Here is a 24125-nt window from a genome sequence, read left to right on the forward strand (position 1 = left end):
CTGCTCGTCCTCCCTACCATCCTCTGTCAAACACATGGAGACATGAAGCAGAGTGGAACCCCCGGGAGACACCCAGGCTGTGGTCTGTCCCTTTCATTCAACTGTCTCACTTGATCCAGTAGGAGGAGGGTTATGAAAGTGAATGAGACAGAGTCTGCAGTGCACATGGACTGTACAGCTGGGGCCTTTGGCAAAGTAGGCAGAAACATCTGGGGAAACCAGCAATTCCATGGTATTATTATATTTATCAGGACTGCTTGGGCTAGCAGTGAACAGCTAATCACTAACTCATTTTGCTTCCACCATGTTAATAGTGCTCAAACGTCTCCACAGACTCTTGTGCAATCTGTCAACTGTGTATTAGAACAAGAAATCAGAATTTGGCCTGACAAGCATAACTGAGGGGAAAATGCTTTCTTTCATGATGTCAGAACAGGCTCAAAATGGAAACAGGCTCTGGCAGCAGCAAGAAACTCAAAGTAAGTGCCGTTCAATTAAATGTTTTCCCCCCCTCCTCTTCTCCGTCTAACCTGACACAGGATGATATGCTGGGAACAGACGACCAGCAGGTTGCACTCAAACTTCCGGCAAATCTTCTCCTTGATGCGGTAGTGCATGTCTGAGGAGTCGTCGGAGTAGAGCTCATAGATGAGGATCTTCTCTGGCAGCTGGATAGCGAGGCGGTTTCTGTAGATGGCGATCTTCTTCACCAGCTCACGACATTTGATCCTCACTGGAGGCAGAAGGGAGGGAAAGGAAAGAGAAAGAGGGCACTTGAGGTGTGATGAGAAAGAAATTAACGAGTAATGAGTAAGCAGCAGAGCAAATGCATTAGGGTGAAAGATTCTGCTGTCAAAATTCTATCTTCCACTGGTCAAAATTATGGGGTATTTGCAACAGAGCTAATGAAATTTAAGAAATACTCTCAGACTGAGTAAGTAGCTTCCTTTAAATGATATTTATAGTGATTTACCTTATTCTTGTTTTCAATATTTCTGTGGTTGACTTTCTGTCACACATTTTATTCCTTTATGACTGTGTTTCCATGTTGTTTTTAATGGATTTTTAGTATACTGTTAATTTTGTAGAAATACTATATAAATTAGCATATAACGCACACAAATAATGAATGAATGACATGCACTCTGGTATGCAAAGACCAACGTAGTTCCCTGAGTGGAGGAGTCCGTCGTTTGTTGTACAACGCGCCACCATTAGATGCCACTTAGTCTTACACAATGTACCTTTAACTAATATAATTGAAGGCAGGGGTCTCAAACTCAAATGACCTGGGGGCCACTGAGTTCTCAGGTTGGTCAGTAGGGGGCCGGTCAAGTGAAAAAAAGTTAATATATATATGATGATATTTCACTTAATTTCAAAATAAAAGTGTTTATTTTGATATGGAACGATAAACAGTTCACAATGTAAATGGATGTATAATGCCAATTAAACTATTAATATAAAAACATACAGATATAACTAACTTAACTTATAACTGTAACTTAACTTAACTATAACTTAAGTAGCGGGCCGTATGAAATTGATTGGGGGGCCACATGTGGGCTCGGGCCACGGGTTTGAGACCTCTGATTTAAGGCATATTAAGCAATGACACTCTACTGTTTTTTCTAGTATGTTTTAGATATTTGATGATCAGAAATGTATCTTTATTGATTTAGATTTTTACTACTGTCATTTTTTGCGGTTGAACATGATCTGTCAACATCCAAAATATTCAATTTCCTTGAAATATGAAAGGCTTTTTAACTGTCAACTTGTCACATAATAATCTGTTATTCGGAGTGCTACTAAAAGAAGCCCCCGTCGCTCAGACAAATCTGTACCTTTTTGTTCCGTGATGAGATGCTGGACAATGACATCCGTCATGCTGTCTCTATAGGCGTAGCGATCTTTGTAGAGTCCGTGAACTGTGCTGAAGATGAGCTGATAGCAGGCGATGGTCCCATCCTGGCAGCCCAACACCTAGAGAGACAACAATGTAGCAGCACATCTTATTAACACGTCTAAGAAAAGACTGCGAGAGCTGCTGTTGAAGCATCAACATGGTAGAAGCGAGAGAATCTGCCAACAACCAATTTGCTCTTGCATGCCTCATCATGTTGAGTTAAATATATTGAAATGAAAGTGCTTTAAAAGGTGTTACTGTACATTAAAATGATGTGTGTATGAGTGGAGCTAAAGAAGGGGCTGTGTTATCAGATCATAAGAGTGTCAGGTCTGAGCTTTAATCAGTGTACGTCACAAAGGGCCTCATTCACAAACACAGCATATGTTTGACACACAAATCTGTGCTCACAAATCTGGGATTCATCAAAGTCCTCTGATTTAAAACGTTTCAGACTCTGTAAACAAATCTAGAACTTCCTCAGACCATGTGCTGGAAAATGTGAACACACGTACACCCTTTTACCTAAATGTATGGTCCAGTTATATATTTTTTTAAAAGGCGTTAAAAGCCAACAATGATTGAATTAATTAATACATCCTTATCATAGCTTTTCATAGTTGACGATGAAGTTTAGGAGAATGTTCATATCTCCACTCCTGCATCATCAAGGCGTACAAATTGTAAGTTTAGCCCAATACATTCAGTTTTTGCAAGCAGCAATGCTGTTTTCATTTAAATTAAATAACAGTTACACTCTATTATCACAGAATTAAAAGCAAATATCATCTTAACAAGAACGAAATAAATGCTCTCTGGCAGACATGTTTTAGTGGAAGTCACTGCTTTCTTAGCTCTCTTCTGTCTCCCATTTCTCCTTTCACCCCAACCGGTCGAGGCAGGTGGCTGCACATTTTTGAGTCTGTTAAAAAGGAATTTTTTTTGTCTCCGCTGATGCCCAGTGCTTGCTCATTGTGTGAATTGTTGCGTTTCTCTTCTTTCTACGAGATTGTAAAGGTTTTTCTGCCTATGTTGTGATTTGGCACCATCCAAATAAAACTGAACCTCATTCCTTCAAAAGAAATTCCACTTTATGATGCAGCCACATTCTGGGCTGTTAGATCTGCTGCTTCCTTATTTTATCTGGTCTGTAATTTTTTATTTTCTTTTGGCATCAGCATTGACGTTAAAGCCGTAGTGCGTTAACATCAAACTTTTAAATATCAACAAATATTTGCTGGACAGAAGCATAAATGCTACGCTAGTAAAGCCAGACTGCAGCAAGCGGTTGAGACTGCGAAGCAGAGAGTCGTCCTTTCACAAAGTTCTGCAGGCTCACCTGATGAGGGGGGATAGTCTGAGGTCACTGCTAACGCCAAAAAGTACCCACAAAGTTTCCTCCTAAGCTTCTTAGTCCTGATTTGACAGCAACATCTCTGTCACTCAGTGCAGAAGCTCAGTTCATGTCTGCTGTTTTACTTCAAAAACAACTGAGGTTCTAATTTTTATTGTCCAAACCTCCACCACCTCAGTTATTACAACCCATACTTCTTCTTCTTCTTCTTTTTTTTGGCCCGCCAGAGGACACCTGATGGAAATGTGTGGCTTTTGTGGCTTCCACCTCCTGACACAATTATTTTACTCCCTGCTGCTGTCTTCAGTTTTTCCCTGTTTTCACATCGTATTCTCTCAACATCTCTCTGTGACGCTCTAGTTAAACACAGGCGTGGCAGTAGTGATAGTTTAGAATGGGTACAGAGATGAGAACAAAATCGTGGCAGTGTGTTTGTGCATGAACAATTCTACACAGATCGGTGAGTGAGACCCAATGACACGCACTCCATGGAAGGGTTGGATAACTTCTGCAGACATATGGCTTCACAGGCTGTGGACCCACCACAAAGTTGGAGTCAGGTTTGACCCGGCACGTCCACACCCAGGCATTCTGCTCTCCGATGGTGCCAAGTCTCACGCCGTCTTTTGTGTAGAGCGAGGACTGTTTGTCGGAACCGCCCATCACTATGTATTCGCCCTTTGAAAAGTAGCTGACGCAACACGGGTCATAGGTGAGCGTCCTGTCTTTCCCAATCTGAGCGAGACAAAGAGAGAAGTGGACATGAAATTCAGAAATAAAGGAAAGTATTTCTCGTATTTGTTGCACAGGGACTTGGGCCAACACACATCAAAAGGCCCATAGCAGCCCCTCTCAGTGTTTGATGAAAAGATAGACAAAAAAAAGAAAGTCTTCCTCTGGTTAAAATAGCCTCCATTGTATTATTGTTCAAAGTGCATGTGCACAACATCATATGAGTTCCCCTGCTCAGTGCATCTGTTTCTTCTCACTCTGGGAAAAAAAAGCCCTGCCTCACAATTGGTCGTTGTATTTCTTTTTTCTTTTCTTTTTTTCTTTTTTTTTTTGCAAAACACTTCCTGGTGTTGTAATCAAAACAAAATGCCCACTTACATAGATAAATGGGCTGATGGCAATAAATGATCCAAAGGCAAAATGGCAGAGCGGAGAACAGTGCATATTTGTCTATAATTATTTTACTGCCCACGGGGAATTTAGGAGGATGGCGGACAGCGAGGGGGCTATTAAAGCATAGCAGGATCACTTCCAGTGTACGGTCATGGTTTCAATAGACTCTGACAGTCTCATTACAACAGGACACATAAGTCTTAAAAAACTCTGTGAAGAGGTCCCAATATGGTGGACAGATAGATGGATCCTCGCTCCTTATGGGAGTGATAGCACGTAATGATGGACTGATATAATTTAAAACTCTATTAGTCTTTTGGTTTTACCCCGCGTGTGGTAATGGCCTGTCGTCATCTTAGAGTCTGAAGCAAGGGAGCATTTTTATTGGAATACGCTGCGCTAATGAGACTTTGTATTTATGTTTCCTGCCAAGTTACCCTGCTGTTCGTATCCAGGCAGAAGGAGAGTGATTCAAGAATTCTCTTTTACACGGACTTTGCGGCGCTCACCTGCTTTCCACTGAGCTGGTAAAAGGAGAGCTTCTGACCCCAGTCTGCCACAGCCAGAATGTCGTTATGTTCATCCCTGCGTGGATAAACACAAGAAAATTCATTTTAAAAGGCACAAATTCTGCATGGTAGTAACTAGTTCTACTGTTCTGAAGAGTACAAGCCAACTGATGTGGGCTTTTCTATGGCTGATTTTCTTTGGCCCATATTTCTTTTAGCCGGTTTTCCTCCATCTACTAAAATATGACTATGAATTGACTCCTCTTCCGTCCTCCTTAGTCAGGAGTGTCCTTCACAGCTGCGAGGGTGACTTGATTTGGAGGGACACTCGATAGGGAGTCATTTAGAATTGGGCCACAGTGTTAATGAGAGCTAAATAGCCTGTTAATTAAGACTAATCCATTTCCTCTATCTACCAATGAAAAAGAAAAAATGCACTTTGTTTTTAACTATTTACTTACTTACTACTTTATTTAGATATTAATGGGCAGGGGCAAATGCATTTAACGTTATTCTGTATGAAACACAAAACAGATGTCATGCATACGGGGCTCATTTGCAACCTCTGTCTCTGGTTAGGTATTTACTATAAAAACAATACAAAAATGTAAAAAATACAAAACATGTAAAAACAAAGACATACACCAGAAGCAAAAACACACATCATACAAGGGCAAGCAACTAAAAATACTGTACAATACTACTACCACTACTGTAAATAATGATTGTCTTCATTATTGACTAATCTGCAAGTTGTTTTCTTGATTAAATGTTTAGTTGACTGGTCCATACAAATAGAAAATGCAGTGTATTAAAGCTTAAAAGCAAAGAAAGCAAAAAATACAGTATACACATCAAGGAAGCTCAAATCAGAGACTCAGAGACGTAAAAAAAAACCCACTCAAAATGATTCCTCAACTATGAAATTGGTTGATGATTAATTTATTAAATTGAATAATAATCAATAAATCTATTTGTATCTTTAAAGGTTACATTTACACACATTACTCAGTTATAAGCTAAATGAATTCGCTCATCCATTTAAGAAAAGCCAGAAAGCAGCTAATAACCTTTGATCATGTTACTTTAATTAAGTCGTTTTCTGTGTACTTGTACTTTGTAGAGACGTTTTTAAAACCTGTAATTTTACATTTACTTCATTTACTTCCGTGTGTAGTCAAATTTAAAGGGAAAATGCAAGAAAACCCTTTGGTTTATAGATTTTCAAAATGACCGACGTTCGTGTTTGTTGGTTAAAAATAGAACGAAGGTCAGCGCAGTCCACAATTTCTGCCACCTTGAACCGTTATATTGTTTGAACATGTTTTATGAGACGGTCTGCACTAAAATGACACATTATACCTCCATGTATATTTTAAATGTCTTGTGTCACCTTGTTTTAGTTTGTTATGACACTTTACTTGGTAGAGGTGTCCCTTTAATAAAAAACTAGATGGAGATTTATATTCCAACACAAGGTCAAACAGTAACAAAGTTACACAGAGTACGTTTAAAATGAGCTACTTTACTTTTGTACTTTTTTAGTTGTATCATCTCATTTCTATCCCTTCTATACCTTGTGTGAATTATGGGCGCTACGTATGACGCTTCCTGCTGCTGCTGCTGCTGCATAATCTGTTTCCAAGGAAACTGGATGCTATAACCATGAGAGCAACATCACCTGTATCACCTCAAACAGGATGGCGGGATCATACCTCTTTGACAGTGTTAATGTAACACTAAACGTGTCAAATTAACACTCATTTTGTTTAGGACAAGATACAACTGGGATTTGTGTTAATTTTAACTCATTTACTGTTAACGTGAAATGACTTACTTAGTGTTTAATTGACTCTTTTAGTGTTATATAACCCTGACAGCCTGCTTCACTGTGTTCATAAATCACATTAGAACAATAAGGTGTAACAGCGTTTGTATCGCCCAAGAAATAATAGATTTAAAGAATTCAATTCACTAATTTGGTGTTCCATAAACACCGTTAGGGATGGGAATTGGTATTTGGTCAAAATCGCACAGATAAAAATGTAAAATCCAATACAATCGAAAAACTATACCTCACTACGCTGCACAGACTGCAAAAAAAATGGAAATAAAATTCAGCAAAAGCATTTTAGCTGAGTCATATTTGGGCTGTTTAATTCCTCTTTTTGGGAGAACAATATTTGTGACACAGTTGTAGAGTTTTGTCTTTGGAATGACTCAGCACAAATGTGTTGTTAACAGCTTCATATGACTTATATCGGTAACGGTAGATAATCAAGTTTGTGATATCGGTATCAGACACAAAAAAGGGGTATCATCTGGTTGTGTGGTATAGATTTACTGTGTATTGTGGAACGGGAGGACGACCTGAAGACGTGTTCTCAGCTAATGTCCACTGGCATATTTAGCCACTTTGACTCTGACGATACAGTCGGTGAAGAGCCAAGTCAAGAGTCTTAGTGTCCCACATCACCATGTTGAGTTTTAGGTGAAATACAAACTGCAGGACACTCATTCTTTGCAAGACCAGTGCGATCCTGCAGCCATGTCACTGCCACCACCGAAGATAACCACAGGAAAGAATTAGCTGTAATCTAACTAGCTTTAATTGTTTAATAAGGTTAGACTGAAAAACGCCTTTGTACACGAGTCAATCTTGAAACTAAATATGGAACTTTAACGAGCCTTGAACACCATCTTCTTCTCATCTTATAATGAGTGTATTTATGTCCGTGGTTCTTGGGCGATTGTAATGTTTAATGTTTGTACTTCTTTCTGTTCCGTATGTTCTTGCAAACAAAGCTGCTGTGATGCAAGATAAATTTCAGGCATGTGCTGACAATCAAGTACTATCGTATTGTATCGTATCGTATCGTATCGTGTTGTATTGTATTGTATTGCACCGTAACGTATCATATTGTACCGTATCGTATTGTACCGTATCGCATCGCATCGTATCGCATCGTAACGCATCGTATCGTACCGTAACGTATCTTATCGTATCTACTTCCTCTGCTGCTCTGGAAGTTCTACCCATTATCAATAATATAATAGTGCCCACAGAAAAAAACATGAATATATTCATCAAAGTAATAGTACTTTTGTAGTACTCTTTCCTCCTCTGCATTTGAGCCTCGCCTCAAATCCAACCTGTCAGAGCATCCGTGTGCAAGACACTGAACATCGAGCAGCTCAGTTCACCCCCACTGACCTCCCTCCGATGACCCCTCATATTTCCTGTAGTGAACCAACAATAACATATCTGGTACATCTAGTTCCTTTTGTCTCATCACTGTCATCTCTTCCCCCTGCACTTGCAGCGTTTCATCTTTCTCCCTTCTCTCTTAAATGAACCTGTCAAGTAGCGGCTTCAGCTTTGCTCCTGTCACTGGATGGAGAGGGCATCAGAGAGGAGAGTCAATGCCGTCACTCTCTGGTTGACCACTGCCACCTGCTGGCCACAAACAAACCAATCACACAAAATGCAATCCCATTTTTCTCCCCCACTACTAACTTTGAAGGGTTCCATGCGATGGACCAGATAGGAGAGGAGGAGCCTCCTGGTCGCTCGATCTTAACCTTCTCCTCTCCGTTCTTGTTCCGTATGCTCACTACTCCATTCATCATGCCGAGGGCCAGATACTGGCCATCATTCGTCCACCTGTAATCAAACTTCGTCGTTAATTGTGTCACATTAAAGATTCACACTGTCACAGGTGGTCACAGTTAAAGACTTTCACTTACCCACAACAGGTTATTTTGCTGCTGACTTTATGTTTGTTCACAGACTTTTGCTCCGGTGACCACAAACCTGAAAATGTAAAAGATCAGTCTTTGCCTGTTGTTTTCTTGTTAAATCAGATATTATGATAAATGTCAAAAAAAAAAAAAAAATGGGTTTAATAACATTTTCTTAGACTCTCACACATTTTCCTGAATTACAAAAACATGTCACTAAAGACAAAGGCTGGGGGGTGAAATTTGGTGTCTAAATGAGCCTAAACGTAATCGATACAATACAATAAACCTTAGTTACATTGATACTGAAGAAAATTATACCACGATATATAATGTTACTAAAATAACACCTATTTTAAACATGTTTTATCACTTACTGTAAACTTACTTACTGTAACTTACTGTAGTAAAAACACAAATCATTAAAAGCACTGGAACAGAGGCAGGCTCCCTCTTTTTCAAGTAAAATATTAAAAGACTTTCACCATTCGTGATTATCCTGATTAACTAATGGTGAGTGCTTTTTATGGGGTTTTCTTTATCAGTCCACTTAAATGTGACAATTAGCAAACTATTCATTTTTTGCAGTTATTTGAAGCTTAATTTTCACTTCTTTATTTATTTATTTATTTATTTATTTTCAGTGACCTCTCACCATCTACCTGCGGTGCCTTTAGCGCCCACACGTTGGACAAGCAATGGTTTACAGTAAGGATGCATCGAAATCCAAAACCGAAACACCGTAAGAAATGATTATGCCAAATCTGTAGCATTGTTTTTTTAATCTAATTGTGTTGTTATGGCTGGGACTGTGTGTACTTGCTTCACTAAAGTCAAGGCATTGCAATTGTATAGATTAATATTCATACTTCAAAGAATAAATCAATTAAGAAATTATGAAAATATTTAGGAGTACAGTCGCACAAAGAGACTTTCCAGCATTAATAGGTGGGAGTGCCATGTACTCGCATCTCTTTGGAACCGAGATAAAACAAATCCTTTTTTGGCCATTTTCAGTGCATTTCTAGTTTACAGCACTGTTAATAATAGAACAGAAGAGAATTACACTCAGACATCACTCACCAAAGTCACCAGAGGAGCAAGAGGCCAGTTGGTGAGTGACAGGGTTGTAGGCAACACACTGAATGGAGTCATTGTGTCTACAGAGGATAAAAAATACAGAACGTTGTAGGAAAAACAAACCACAGTAGACACATTAATATAGATTAATAAAAGAGAGGTACATACGTGTATTTTAAAATACCCTCCAGTTTAGACGTCCAGATGATGATGCTTTTGTCCGCTGACCCGGAGGCAAACCTCTTTCCTGCATGGAAATAAAACAGAGGTCAGAAAGGTTACAATGACACCGGAACGACAGGAAACGGGTGTGTATTCACATGACGAGCCACTCGTGTACCATCTTTGGCGTAGGCCACGCAGTACACTATGTCTTTGTGTCCCTTTAAAGGCTGTATGATTGCCCCATCTGCCGCGTCGTAAACCTGGAAGCATAATACGATAAATCGAGATGTTAGAATAAGGTAAAGTATTGTATTCTTTGCATACATGGAGACTTCATTGACAACAGGAAAGTCTTACAAGGACACGAAGCCCTGCGGCGATGATGAGCTGGCTGCCATCTGGCTTGAAGGCAAGGTCATAAACACTGCAAGAGAGACAGAGGGAGAATAGTGGATTTATGCTGACATGTCAGTTGTTTAGTTGACCAGTAGCAATTTCCCCCTCATCGAATTATTCTCCATTTGTGCATGTGTGAAGGAAACAGGTCAAATGTAACAATAATAATAATAATAATAATATGTTAAAATATCTTAAAATTCTATCACAATATTCCGTCATTATGTCACAATAATGATCTGTAAGGACATTTTCACAGATTTCCCCCCAAAAAATGTTTCTTTTGATTTTGAATTATATATTGTTCACAATAACAACGTATTTGTAAAATGTAAATAAATAAAACCCATAGAGAAACAACTCACTATAGTGATATTAGGGCATGCATGGGCAAGCTACTTCTTCTTTTTTAAGTAAAACTAATTTTCTATATGCCACAGCTCTAGCAAACAAGATGAAGCTTCTAAAACCTGGGCCTTTTCATCCGTTCTTCAAACTCAGATATTTTTCGGCTGTCTTGCACACACAGCATGTTTGTGATTTATTATCCACAGATTCTTAAAAGGCGCTGCTCAACTACTGTGATGCTGTGCATCTCCAAAAAACACTTCAGTGGATTTTTGAGGTGTGCGTTGGATCACGCTCCGTTTATCTGTCTATGGATGGACTTGTTAATGTTTTCAGTTACTTTTGTTTTAATGTTTTGGGTTTTTCTTTTACTGGATCTTTTTTTTTTTTCCCCACGCATGCTTTTAAAACCAGCCTGAAGCACTTTCCCAACATTAGAGACATATGAGAAAACACTGACCTCTCAAAGTAACACCATTATCACCAACGTTAAAATACAGTGGTGTAAATAGTTCGAGCAAAGTCAGCGAATCCTCTGAAATTTACTGTCTGAGTCTATTCTTTCCTCTGTCTGTGCAATGTTTCATCTCCTACTGGCTGTTACAGACCCCAAAGCAGAATATTTCAAATCAAATGCACTTTATTGCTGCCCCACAGGGACTTTTCTTCTTCTTTTTTTTTTGGAAACAAAAATGCTACAGCAGCTGCAGAACAATACACACAAAGGTCAAGGACATACCATACACAGAGTAAAGTATACAGAACAAACTGTATTAAATTAATCCATTTTTTTTGCACCTGCCCTAAAACATTTTAAAAAGGTAGAGACGATTACAGTATCATTCCTGTTGAACACCTGGTGTTCAACTTGTGATTAATTCCTCTGTAAAACCAGACATTAAAATGTTAAACTGGCTGTGTGAGAATAAAGTGCCAGACTAAAGACGCAGGGCTTATTACAATACATATGAAAACTGATTTATTTTACACCTAAATGTCTGCCTATGTGCCAGTCTGATCACATCACCTTCAGTTTTAGATTTTAGATCAACTGTGTGAGCGTCATTTTAATGTCTGGTTACCAATATGACAGTATAAATAGTCAGCATTCTACATTTTGCCCACATTTGCTCATGTTGCAATTTGTTTTGTAAATTGGGCCATGATAGTTTGTCATCGTAAAAAAAAAGTGGGTCCCCACATAAATAGTTTGGCAGACACAGCCTTATGTAATATTGCTTTGCAGTGCAGCGGAGTAAAATGTCAACATGATGGAAGCGCTGCTCGCACCAGTACGAGTCTGTGGAGGAAACGCAGCCTCCGAGCCAATATCCTGCACAAACGGTCCACCTGTGTGCTCCATTTTAAATCGCTGTCCATGTGAGTACGACTGAATTAAAACTAGCACTTAAAAAGGTCCAGTTTGTAAAATATACAAGATTTATCTATTAAATAAGTTTACAATCACCTAGTTGTATAAACTGTTGTTTTTTCATTGATATCAGGGGCTGGGTCAGCTCTACAGTGGTGCATGCACCATTTTGGACCTGTGTGTTTTTACAATGGCCCACAGTGGACAGACTAAACTTAATTTGAGTTTTGATTAGGTTAATCAGTTAAATGAAGGCTGCATGGTTTCTTCAAAACACTCGGGAGGAAATGATGAGGTGAGGGATATTCATGTAATAATAACACTTTCCCATTATACAGTTCTAGCACTAATTGGCTTGACTCTATACAGTTTGGGTATCAGGTACATCGTTTCCCTTACTATAGTTCCCACTCAACATGGACGGAGTCGTCGCCACACAGCTGCATGAAACTTCAGTGATGTTGTGTTATACATGACACAAACACACAAACTAGTGACGAGTAAAGCAGTTGTTTTCTGTGCTCTGAATCATTAGAATCAGTTATGAGAAAAGATCAGTTCAGTACTTTCTACATGACTCAGTCGGACACAGTCACTGAGCTGAAATACGGCTGAACAGGTTGTGATTCATCTCGTGGTCGCCAGCTTTCGGCAGCGTTGTCGCTAAATACACCAGACTCCTCTGTTAAATATTGAGATTTCAGACATTTCCTTGCTAAATGTTGGAGATTAACGCATGTTTTCAGGATTTTTAAGTCTTTTTAACTGATCTAGAGTTCGGCTTGATTCCTGTGTCGGACATCACGCTCATGACTCAGTGGTCAGCAGTCTGTCGACGTCACATTTTAGTATCAACACAGCTCACATGGAACCTCGCCAGAGCAGGTGCTAAAACATTTACCAGGTTCTATTCCTGATGGAAAAGAAAAAAAAAAGAGTAGAGTCGAGCCGCTAGAACTGGAAAATAACTGTTGTTAAATTTCACACACTGTACCTTTAATACTTGACACCATCTGTGCCCTAAAACTGGGACACAGCTGGGGGATTATTGAAAAAACATTTTATATATATATTAAAAGGTTATAGGTTAGAATAATGTTGAAATAACACCCAGCAGTGCAACAATTTTGACAATTACTATCACAAGATTTATTTAATTGGCATGTTTATCTCATGGTGATAAGTACTGATACACAGCACAGGGCGGGTGGTATGATTTGACATTTAATGGACTAAAAAACACTGTTTATTTGAAGCCATTTTCATGCATCACTGTTTTTAAAACCCAGATTGAACTCATTTCAAAACACAACATGCTATGAAGTACAGCAACTAGCTTAACATTGTTAGCTCATATCTCTTACTGTGTTAACAGGGAGCTAAAACTCTATCTATTAACGTGCGATATTGTGGAGATATACACAAGAAAGTCAAATTGACTTCAAATTCACTGTCATTTGTCAACTACAACGTAATTGCTAAGTTAGCTTGCTAACCCTAGTTTACATAGCAACCGCCGTTGCTAACCACATAGCGTCGCATCCTAGCACCTGGGCCTGCGGCTGCTAGATAACATCCACAAATAGTCACAGTCTTACCATTGGTCACGAATGGTTTCCTTCCACGCAAGAACGGCTCTCATTTCCCCCGTTCAACAAAAACAACGCTGGCGTTTTGTGAATCAACAGGTTGTTTGTTTCATGGATCCGTTTTTCGTACTAAGCTCTTCTCGTGCTCGTTCGCGGTGAGCAGACGCCACTTCTGGGTTGCCAGGTTTGAGTGAAAAGACGCAAGATCAGTGTTAGCTTACACCTATGGCAAGGCTTTTTAACATTTAATGACTCATAATTCAATAATAATAAACACTGACTGTCTGGATTTACCATTACAGATGTCGTCATTTCATTGTGTGACTCGTTTGAATTGTGATTATCTGTGACGTCATTTTTACTAGTCAAAACTGAGATAGCTACTACTTCATTCTGACTTTCTGAAACTTAAATCAATATATCTAAAAGGGACAATGTAGATATCTTCAATTGAGGATAGTTTAAGATATGTTGAACTTGAATTATGACAACTAGTAATAACGTTGTAGTTATCTGATACTGGAATTAGAGATATCTACAATTCAGTTGCCGCTTGCCATACACACCAAAAGCCATGAAATACAAGAACATAACCAAAACTACAAAATAGTTTGATTTCAGACTGTTTTAGAATGAAGCAATGATATATATTCAGAATAATATAGCATTAGAATAAGTTACCAGGTTACAGTCCAACTGTCACTAGATATTGAAGAACTCTAAGGCAAGTAACTATTTCGCAAAACTCTAGTCACAAAAATCAGCTTAAAGTGACCTTAATTGCGTTAAACAGTTTAACCAATATGTGGAAACACCTGGATGTGACAAAAAGGTAAGACTGTAAAAATCAACCCAATAAAAACCTAATTTCATAAATTTAGGAATGTATTTGTTTTATGTCCATTTATTTGTGTTATATTAAGAGGGACAGCACATTTAGGAATATCATATAACATGTACAGCAATAATGCCACCAGATAGTAGTGATAATTAAATTTCTATCCGTACTCCCAATGGGTACATTGATGTATCCCATTAAAATATGCATACATACAGTTACATACATCTCAACTTATACAGTCCAGGCACAAACAGACATAAAAGAACATCAATCGGTAAATATTCCACAATTATCCTATGTAATAGAATGTAAATTGTGTTGTACATTCACATATTCCGGATCCAAACTGCACATGGAGTCCATAGACCCTGCTTGTGCTCAGCCATAGTATTATTCACACACTCACTCATCCTCCACATGAAATTATACGTAAATGTTGGAAAGCTGGGACATTCTCCCTGAAGACCATGCCAATGCGGAAAACTGACCGATCTGGCAACACCGCTCGGATGTGCTCGCTACTTCCTGCACGCTGAGGAGCTGTTGTGTGTTTTCACAGCAAACTCACTTCCACCCTCGCTGTTGTCTTCAGAGCTTCACAAAGAGGACAGAGAGGACAGAGAGGACACACTCGTCTCCACGCCTTTACGCACGTGAGTCATGTGGTGCAGTTTTTAAATCTGTTATACTGTATAACATTCTACTTTGACCTTTGATGTACAGTATGTGGTGATTTTACTGTATGTGATGTTGAGATTCGATATTTTGACGTCATTCGTGTTTATTTATTACTTTTACCACCTCAGAGTCTACTTCCATCACAGCCAGGATCCAAAAAACAACACTGCTTGTAAAGAAATGCATCCCATAGACAGTGACATCATCCAGCTGGAGACCAGTGGAGACAGAAACAACCAAAGTAAAGAAGACAAAGAGGATTTGTGCCACATTTCCACCACGATGCCCACCGGCTGGATCAGAGAGGTTCGGCAGAGGCGAGGAGGCAAGACAGCAGGCAAACTGGACGTGTACATTACAAGGTGACTTTGTTTACTTACAATCCTTTTTTGTTTAAACAGAATTTTAAAGAGAAACAACAATAGATCAAATCAGTATTTGCTGTAATTATGCTGAGGGTCCCTGACTTCAGACTTTGCATATGGATCAGTATCTTATTGATATTTCTGTCGTTTCAGTCCTCAAGGGCAGAGGTTCCGGTCAAGGTCATCCCTGCACGCTTTCCTCCTCAAAAATGTAGAAGACAACTTGGACATAAGCCTCTTCAGTTTCACCGCATCCAAGGATGATGTCACCGCAGCGTCACAAATGCTTCCCACCCAAATCAGAAAGGGCAGAACAAAGAAAAAGCGTGCTAATAAACAAGAGGAGACGACAGAAAACCTGGATCCACCTCCAAATGAATCTACAAGAGCCGCTTGCTCCCGCAGAAGAACTCCAGAAGCAGATGTAAAGAGTGCAGATGATACTAATCACGTTAGTGATGTTTGTCCAGAGGAAACTGATGAGACAATTTCTGTAATTCACAGCAAACATCAGCATACAGATATACTGTATATCTATGTATCTGTACATATATGTGTGTGTGTATATGGAATCTTTTCACTGACTTCTTGGGTGTTTAATTACCCCAAGAAGAACAATGAAGTGTGATATTGGCTGGAGAATCGGAGCACAGTGGTGATGAAAGGGAAGTTGAGCCATAAGGCAAAGCTCTCGACCGACTGGTCAATCGTGGTTCCTGCCCTCACATACATTTGAACCCTGACGTTACCCCAAACTACAATTTCATCTAAACAGTGTTAAACAATGTTGAAAACTGCCTGGACATTTCGGCCTCTGGTGTTATTTATAGACCATTGTCATCCACATAACTTTGTTCTCGTCTTGAAAATAAGAAGAAAAACAAAAAAATTAAGAAAGAAAAAGGTTCATTTCAGTGTCACAGACACTAGCTATGGTAACATGGACACAAGCAGTGTAACAAGTCTAACAACAGATCCAAGCATCACTTCCTGATCCATGTAAACGTGACGTGTTTCACAGTGCCCACCTAGTTGGTGATGAAAGGACAAAATGGGGGACAGAGGTCAGGGAGGAAAGCCAAGCGGAAGTGAAGCTTCCGTTTCCAAAGAATTAGCAAACACAGCACAGGTCAAACTAGTTCCGACTGAACGACAGAATTGCGATCATTTAATTTTGCGTCTATGTAATAAGTAGAAATGTTACACTTGTACCAAATCGGACAAAGCATCTCATCTCTCGCCCACTCTGTATGATTTTGTCTGACAAAATAGTTTTTCATTATCGGCACGATATCGGTATTAAAATGAATTAGTGTGATATTGGCAAACGGGGCAAGATCCGCTGGTTTGATTAATGATTTAAACAGGAGGCTGAAAAATCTACCTCCTTGACTGCTATGCTAGCGCCCCTTACAGCTATTATTTTTGTGTTGCTGCTTATTTATTTTGCACAATAAAAGATTTTTTTTATAGCTACACCAGCTACTATGTGTGTATGTTAATTTCCCGTTTCTATTGATCCCCCGTATATCAGCATAAATTGGATAAAAGTCCAAAATCGTGCTTTTTACTTTTCAGTCTTTTTTTGCCAAATGGTTCATTCGCATTGTGCAATAAATTGACGATGCCATTTTCACCAAGTAGTGCACGTGGTTGTCTTCAACGGTGGTTTCAAACATGTGGCGGTGCAACTGTGGGAATAGAGTTTTGCCACTGCTGTAACGTAGTACCTGGTGTGAAACGGTCGATGCTAGGTTGCTTCTGTGGCGATGTTTGCCAGAGGTCGTTCTCAAAATCCTTTGAAAACTACGCTCTGCCTCGGTACATACGGCAATAACTCCTGACGACGGCTTCTGCAAACCTCCACGCCCCTTCGACAGGAAGCAGGGATGGACAGTGGAGTCAGAGGTTAGTGCACCGGCGCAAGGGATGCAGTTATGTTTCTCCTTGATCTTCTTCACCACAAAGCCAGCCATGTAACTGATGGCAGCTTGTTTATATTCAGAGACTGCGTCGATGTTTGGGCAGACTGGTTCATCATGATCAGACCGTGGCTGTTCAACAGGTTTCAAGTCAAACCTGCGCATTGTGGTTACGGTCGCAGGTGTTGCCCCCATGATTTCAGCGTCATCCCAGATGAGGCGATTTCCTGTTCCGATCTTGACTTGAAGCTTAGCCAGAAGACGCTTGTAGGCCGCTGTGAACTGCTTTGCAGTTGGATTGTTGTCCGATCCAACTTGTCTTCTGATGGAGAAAAAGAAAAGCTCCAGGTGATCTTGACATAGTTTGTTTGTGAGGAGGAACATGCACGGAGCATTTGGCTTTTCAACCAGATCATGGAAAATGCTACGCACACTTCTTAAGCTGGCAACGAAGCCAATGACGCATGTTCGCCGTTTTCCAGAGTGTACAGGCATTCCTCTTTCATCCTCGAGGGCCAGAAGGGCCTCTTCTGCTTTCAGCAGTATATTTCCTCTGCTTTTTATGTTTGACCTCTTTGTCGGTTTTTTGTTTCGTTTACCGAGGAGGTTCCTGCTGTTGAGAACATCAAGAGCGGCATCAATGGTTCTCAGGAAGTCCACAGTCTCCTCACATCCTCTGAACTGTGGCAAATGCAGATGCTTGTTGCAGTATTCCAGAGCATCTGCTACACTGCTGCTAAAAACCTGAGTTGCAAGTCTTACCTTCATCTTCTCTTTCTCCCACCGTTCATGTGCCATCTTTAACTTGTCTCCCAGTCTCTGGCCTTCTACCTCTTGAAGTTTGCTAAGCTCCACGATGTATTGCCACCTAATGTCTCCTCTCGCGGTTTGAAGCAAACCTCCCTCGGCCAGCGTGTTCCTCAGCAGTTTTGTCATATGGCATACGTCCAAAAGCACGTGGACAACTTGTGAGTAATCAGCAGGATTAGGAAACGATGGTGTCATTGAATTAACCTCCAAATTCACCCCAAGTGTTTTTAACATGGTGAAATGACACGCTGGTCCATCGCAGGTCAAAGACGCTGTGCGGACGCCGGCATATTGAAGTCGTAGAAGGCACTCGGTGATGATGTTAGCACGCTCCTCACCAGTCAGTGAATCTACGAAGAAATACGCCAATGGGATTTTCCACGATTCATCGATCGCAACGGCCATGACAACAAATGCGTCTCTTGCTGGTGGCAGGCTGTCGTCAATGGCCCCACAACCAGGATCCACGTATCCATGGAGGTTCCCTTCAGAATATTCCACATGCTTGCAAATGGACATTTCACCCACCATTAAAGCGCAGATGGTTTGTCTGCCCTCTTTCTTTCGGTCTTCTGCGTGGGTCTGCAGTGCAGAAAACGAAGCTCTTGTGAATCCTGGGTCTGCAGAGACGCTGCTGTAATACTTCCTAATAGTGTAAGGAAGCGGCAAGAAAAGGTCAAAATTGTCTCTCACAAAAGCATACGCCTTTGCAGAGTAGAAGTTCAGCGTAATTGCAAATGAGCGCAATTCTTCTGGCACTTTCGACATATTTCCACGTCCCAGTCTGGTGAGAATTGTCTTTGGCACCGCACTGAAGGAGTTCTCCAGCTTCTCTGCACATCCAGAGGAAATCAGGTTTTTCTGCTTGAGCACACCGATGACCTGAGACAGAGAATCCACTCTTATTTTCAATTTGTTTTCTAATCTAATTCTTTTTCCACGATCACCAAGCGTTTCACCAAGTGAAACCAACTCAAATGGGCGTTTCAGTGTTATGTTGGATTCCCTCGCTGCGTCAGTGTGGTCCAGAGTGCTTGACGTTGCCACCGATACTTTTGAAACTGGTACTGCTTGTGTGTCTGTAGTAGCAGTATTAGTAATCTTGATACTTTGTGTTTTTGTGTCCTTGTCATTGTGATACAGTACAGCTGACCCAACATCATCACGGCTGTCAATCAACTCCTGTTTAACAACAACTCTGTCACTATCCAAGAGCGCTGGCCCATCCTGTGCTGCTTGTTTCGCATACATGTGATCGACAACGTGCGGGGCTCGGAAACTCACCTGTGCATTCCTGCTTTTTTCCTGAGTTGACCTCGACTTATATAACATGGAGAGATTAAAAATGGTGGGGACGGCTGTCGACGTTAGCCGCTTTCTCCCATAGTTGACAGTGAAACAGCCTTCTTCAAAGTGAAGAGCACACAGCCTGGAGTTCTTATTTGGAGTCCAATTCCTGCGCCTGAGATTGCCCACCCACTGACGAAGCCTCTTGCGATCGCTCAGTGGAAAACTGTAAAACCATATTCAAAAATGATATTTTCATTTGTTTAGTATTATACATGTTCATGTCCATCTCTTTCACGTTTATATATGTTGTACTTTGTATATATAACATAACATATATGTAAATAAACTTCAGCGCCGTCTGAAGCCCTGCCTGACCCCCATCGCCGATATTTTTTAGTGATACTGGGAAAAAAATCCAGAAAGGGATATTTCGCTGATTTTTCCTGCATCGAGACCAAAAATGCAAATACCTAGATTTATCAGACCTGGACTACATAGTCCCAGAGAGGCTGTAGATTATTTAAAACACTTTCTGGTTAGTGAAACATTTGACCTATATGTGAAAAGGCAAAAATGGGACATTTTACTGATTTTTTCCTGCATATAGACAACATTAGACCAGGTCCAGATCAAAAACTTCTCACCGAGACTAGTTGACAGTTGGAGGAACAAAAACAAACGTGACAGCTGCAGAGGAGTCGGATTCAAACCAAATGAACGTGGTGAATCACAGTTTTGCCTGTTAACGAATGCAATTTTGTTTACATCCATTTTATTTATTGTTTTGATTGTGTTTGGTTTTTAATCCACTGCATGTTTTGTTAACAGAGACTGAGAGTCCATTTTTGGTTGTTTTGTTCATTATTATTATTATTATTATTATTATTATTATTATTATTATTATTATTATTATGTGGACATTTAAAATGTCTTCCAGTTCCAGGGTTAAATATTCTTTAAAAATAAAAGCTTTTTGATCTTGGAAAAGGTGCATTATTATGCCATTATGCCACTTTAGAAAATTTTGTCACTTTAGAAAATTTTGTCACTTTAGAAAATTTTGTATGCTTGTTATGCGCCAATGACACCAGAACAAATTCCTTGTATGTGCAAATCGTACTTGGCAATAAAGCTCTTCTGATTCTGATTCTGATTCATTATCATTGTTTGAGATGAAATTGGCCTCAGAGACGACACAACATTAATATAGAACTAGAGAATTCAAATATTTGTGAAGAAGTTTGAAAATACTTTGCCTTTGAATATTTACTGTAGTGTCTCTCACACACACACACACACACTGTCAACGGTCAACTTCATCTTTGCCTCAGTATTTCAGGTTTCAGTATCCTAAAACCGCTCCTAAAACCGCTCCTAAAACCGCTCCTGTCTAGACCTCCTGTCTAGACCACATTAGACTATAATAACTTCTATACCTAGACTAGACAAACCTGGACTGGATAGTCCCAGAGAGGCCGTAGACTATTTAAAACCCTGTTTGTGGAAATGATTCAAGTAGAACTTTCACACACTTCTTCTGTGGTACTTTTTATATACTTTGACTATAACTTACCAAAAAAGTGGTCGTTGGCTGTCTGAGCGACTTGTGCAGTTGAGGGCAGCACATGAGGGCATGACGTTGAACCAGCTGGACCAGGGCACGCGAGATTCGTCCGTTCGGTCCCACAATCCGACCTAAATCGTGTCCTCGACCACCTTTATCAACTCGGAACGAATTATAAACATCCCATTTTCCCGGCAGACCAACCAGGATACTCTTAATGAACGACGTCAGCCACCAGCGACAAAGACTTCCCTGCTCTCAAAACGGCTAATGCTAACCCGGGAGAGAAACCCGTCCACCGTCCATCCGTCCACCGTCCACCGTCCATCCGTCCACCGTCCATCCGTCCACCCGAAACGAACAACGGTGGAAACTCCGGTTAAAGACGCCAAGTTAAAAACTGCCAGTGAAATAGTCTAACTTCCGGGTTTATGTCCGGGTCGTGCTGCCCATAGAGCATGCGCAGTCTTGTGCGCGCAGTAAGTGTGACTCCCATAATGCCTCTCGGCTACGTGCACGAACAGCCAAAGGTATGATGGCAGTAACGCAGTGTACTTCGGTTCATATAGTGATTTGTCGTAATATTTATTTATAAAATATTCAAGTAAAAACTCATAATCGCCTTCATTTATTCACATTTCTCATCAAGTTTTTATATCGCACTGACGTTCACGAGACGCCACATGACCGCGCTTTGCTGCGCTCGTACACACCTGTGACGTCACTGGGAAGTAAGATTTTTCTGGGCTGTTTATGGCCTTTAGGAAGATTTTACAAATATGAAACTCCACGAATTAAAAATATAGCATATTAAGATCTATAGAAGCATATGTCCATGTCTCGAGGTGTCCTGTGGACACTTTTACTATACTATTTTTTGGGCCGCATAGGTATTTTTTATGGAAGCCCATTTCCGCCAGTGTGATGGAAAGAAAATCCTGTAATTCATTATATTGAGATTCTAGCTCAATAGAGTAAACAAAAGTCTTAACTAAATAAAAAACAAAACTACTGTAACATTTGTCCTGCAAACCAGAATTATAAAGTAAAAAAAAAACCCAAAAATAAAATAAAGTATTTATTTGTTTACAATTGAAAGTGTTCAAACGGACGAACCCCCCGTAACTTAAATAACTACATCTTCAGTTCCGGTAGGAACTACTCTGTGTTCCCCTCCTGATACACAACAGCCGCGTTTTAATGTGTTAGATTTTTGAAAAATGTCAGATTTATTTTCACATTGTCATGTTGATTAATGGCAGCTCAGTTTTATTTGTTGTTGTTTTTTTAAATAACATCCCGGAACTTTATCCGGCGGGCTGGCGGTCATGTTTTGATGTCGGACCACGGATGTGAGCCATCGCTCACGACATGTGAGCGATGGCTTCATCCGCTCAGGAGGTGATTCTGCTCGGTGTGTGTGACGGAGAGCTCGAGCCAAAGAGACACCGGTCCTCGCACCTCACTAACAAAGTGGGGGGTCACCCGGACTGGTCTCCGGTCATCTCTCCGCCGTGGCCCCGCTGTGGTCACTGCGGAGCCCCGTTAGCTCACGTGGCTCAGATCTACTGCCCCCTGGAGGCGTCGCCCTACCACAGGACCCTGCGTCTGTTCGCGTGCCCGGGTGCAGAGTGCTGCGGCAGGGCAGAGAGCTGGAGGGCGATCCGCTCTCAGAGTCTGGAAGCTGAGCGGGAACCCAGCAGGTCTGCGCCCGCTCAGGAGGCGCCTCTGTCGGCCACAGACTGGTGTGACAGCGCTGACGACTGGGGCGTGGAGGAGGAGGGTGACGGCTGGGGAGGAGGAGGGGGAGTGAAGGAGGAGGCAGAAGGTAGGTGGCGCTACAAGCCACTCACTCTGTCACACCAAAGTCCATAGAGAAGATCAGTGATTTTAACATCACACACACACACAGGAGCTGTTGATCCACTGCTGCCATCAAAAGTCTGTCAGAGTTCAAATGTCTTATTGTGTGATTTCAGGGTTTGAAATCCTTTGTTCAGGTTAACCTCAGTGACACAAAGTGACCACACGAGGCAGCAGAGGACCAGCAGCTCCTGGACTTTGGTGTGGGAGAGTGAGTGGTTTACAAACTTCAGTGTCCTGTCTGACAGTGAGATGAAGACTGACTTTATCAGGACCTCCTTCAAACAAACATTAAAAACAGTCTTCCCTACCTTAGAAGTGACTCTGGGGTTCAGTGACATTGACATCAGCTGCATCTGAAACACAAATTCTCAGTTCTCATTTGTTCTCCCCAATGCTTGATTTCCTCCTGTGGCTCAGCAGGGGGCGCTGTTCTCAGCTGCAGACTCCAGGACCTCTCTTTGGGAGAGTCACATGACGACGTTCCTGTTTTCCGCTCGTTCTTCGTCAGTGTGGTGGATGAGTCGGATCTTCGCGGCGAGGACGACCTGGACCACGCCCAGCAGCTGTTGAGGGAGTACGAGAGTAGAGAGGGCGTGGCAGTGGGCGGGCTGGACTGTGGCGAGGGCGTCGGCGATCGTGGGCAGGAGAAGTACGAGAAGTCAAGAGCCAGACACGGAGATGCCATCTTCTCCAGGTTCATGAAGAGGATCTCGATCTGTCCTCAGCAGATCTTGCGTTACTGTCGTGGCGGGAGGCCGCTCTTCATCTCGGAGCCGCCAGCGAACACGGCTCCGGTGGTGGCGCCGTGCGGCTCCTGCGGAGGATCCAGAACGTTTGAGCTGCAGCTGATGCCGGCGCTGGTCAGTCAGCTGCGGAGGAAGGACGCCGAGGCGGAGCTGGAGTTCGGGACGGTTCTGGTTTACACCTGCACCAACAGCTGCTGGACAGAAGGCTCTGGATCAGCCGTGGAAGAGTTCTGCTATGTTCAGGGCGACCCGGACCAGAAGCTGTTTAAATGAGATTGGTCAGATGGAAGCTGCTCGTCTGGTGGACCTTCTCTCTCCATTACCAACGTCAACATCCACCCGGGACAACCGAGTGCCTGTGAACGCTTCACAACGTCCACTTTTCATGACAGATGTTCTGATTTCACTTTTATGTCCAATACAATATGACAATTTTGACAATATTCCACCTCCTG

General features: G+C 41.2%; 2 protein-coding genes and 1 long non-coding RNA gene across 3 annotated transcripts; 2 read left to right on the forward strand and 1 right to left on the reverse strand.

Moving 5' to 3' along the window:
- Positions 1-530: 530 nt before the first annotated feature.
- LOC122764774 (intraflagellar transport protein 122 homolog) lies at positions 531-13758 on the reverse strand (the record flags this gene model as incomplete). Its single annotated transcript, XM_044018705.1, has 11 exons — positions 13598-13758; positions 10241-10307; positions 10059-10143; positions 9887-9965; positions 9722-9798; positions 8645-8711; positions 8415-8561; positions 4898-4973; positions 3807-3998; positions 1848-1986; positions 531-733 (listed from the first exon to the last, which is right to left on the reverse strand). Coding segments are annotated over exons 1-11 (1176 nt in total), but the record flags the coding sequence as incomplete, so codon positions are not given.
- Positions 13759-14965: 1207 nt separating this feature from the next.
- On the forward strand, positions 14966-15952 carry LOC122764773. The gene is made up of 3 exons (XR_006359880.1): positions 14966-15082; positions 15236-15469; positions 15626-15952. It is a non-coding gene; the product is annotated as an uncharacterized LOC122764773 (long non-coding RNA).
- Positions 15953-22201: 6249 nt separating this feature from the next.
- Positions 22202-24113, forward strand: LOC122764779 (programmed cell death protein 2-like). Its single transcript, XM_044018711.1, has 2 exons — positions 22202-22886; positions 23342-24113. Exons 1-2 carry the CDS (start codon positions 22439-22441, stop codon positions 23941-23943), a joined length of 1050 nt encoding a protein of 349 aa, XP_043874646.1. The 5' UTR covers positions 22202-22438; the 3' UTR covers positions 23944-24113.
- The last annotated feature ends 12 nt before the right edge of the window (positions 24114-24125 follow it).

The sequence above is a fragment of the Solea senegalensis genome, unplaced genomic scaffold (genome assembly GCF_019176455.1).
Source record: "Solea senegalensis isolate Sse05_10M unplaced genomic scaffold, IFAPA_SoseM_1 scf7180000017657, whole genome shotgun sequence".
In the NCBI taxonomy this organism is placed as follows: Eukaryota; Metazoa; Chordata; class Actinopteri; order Pleuronectiformes; family Soleidae; genus Solea; species Solea senegalensis.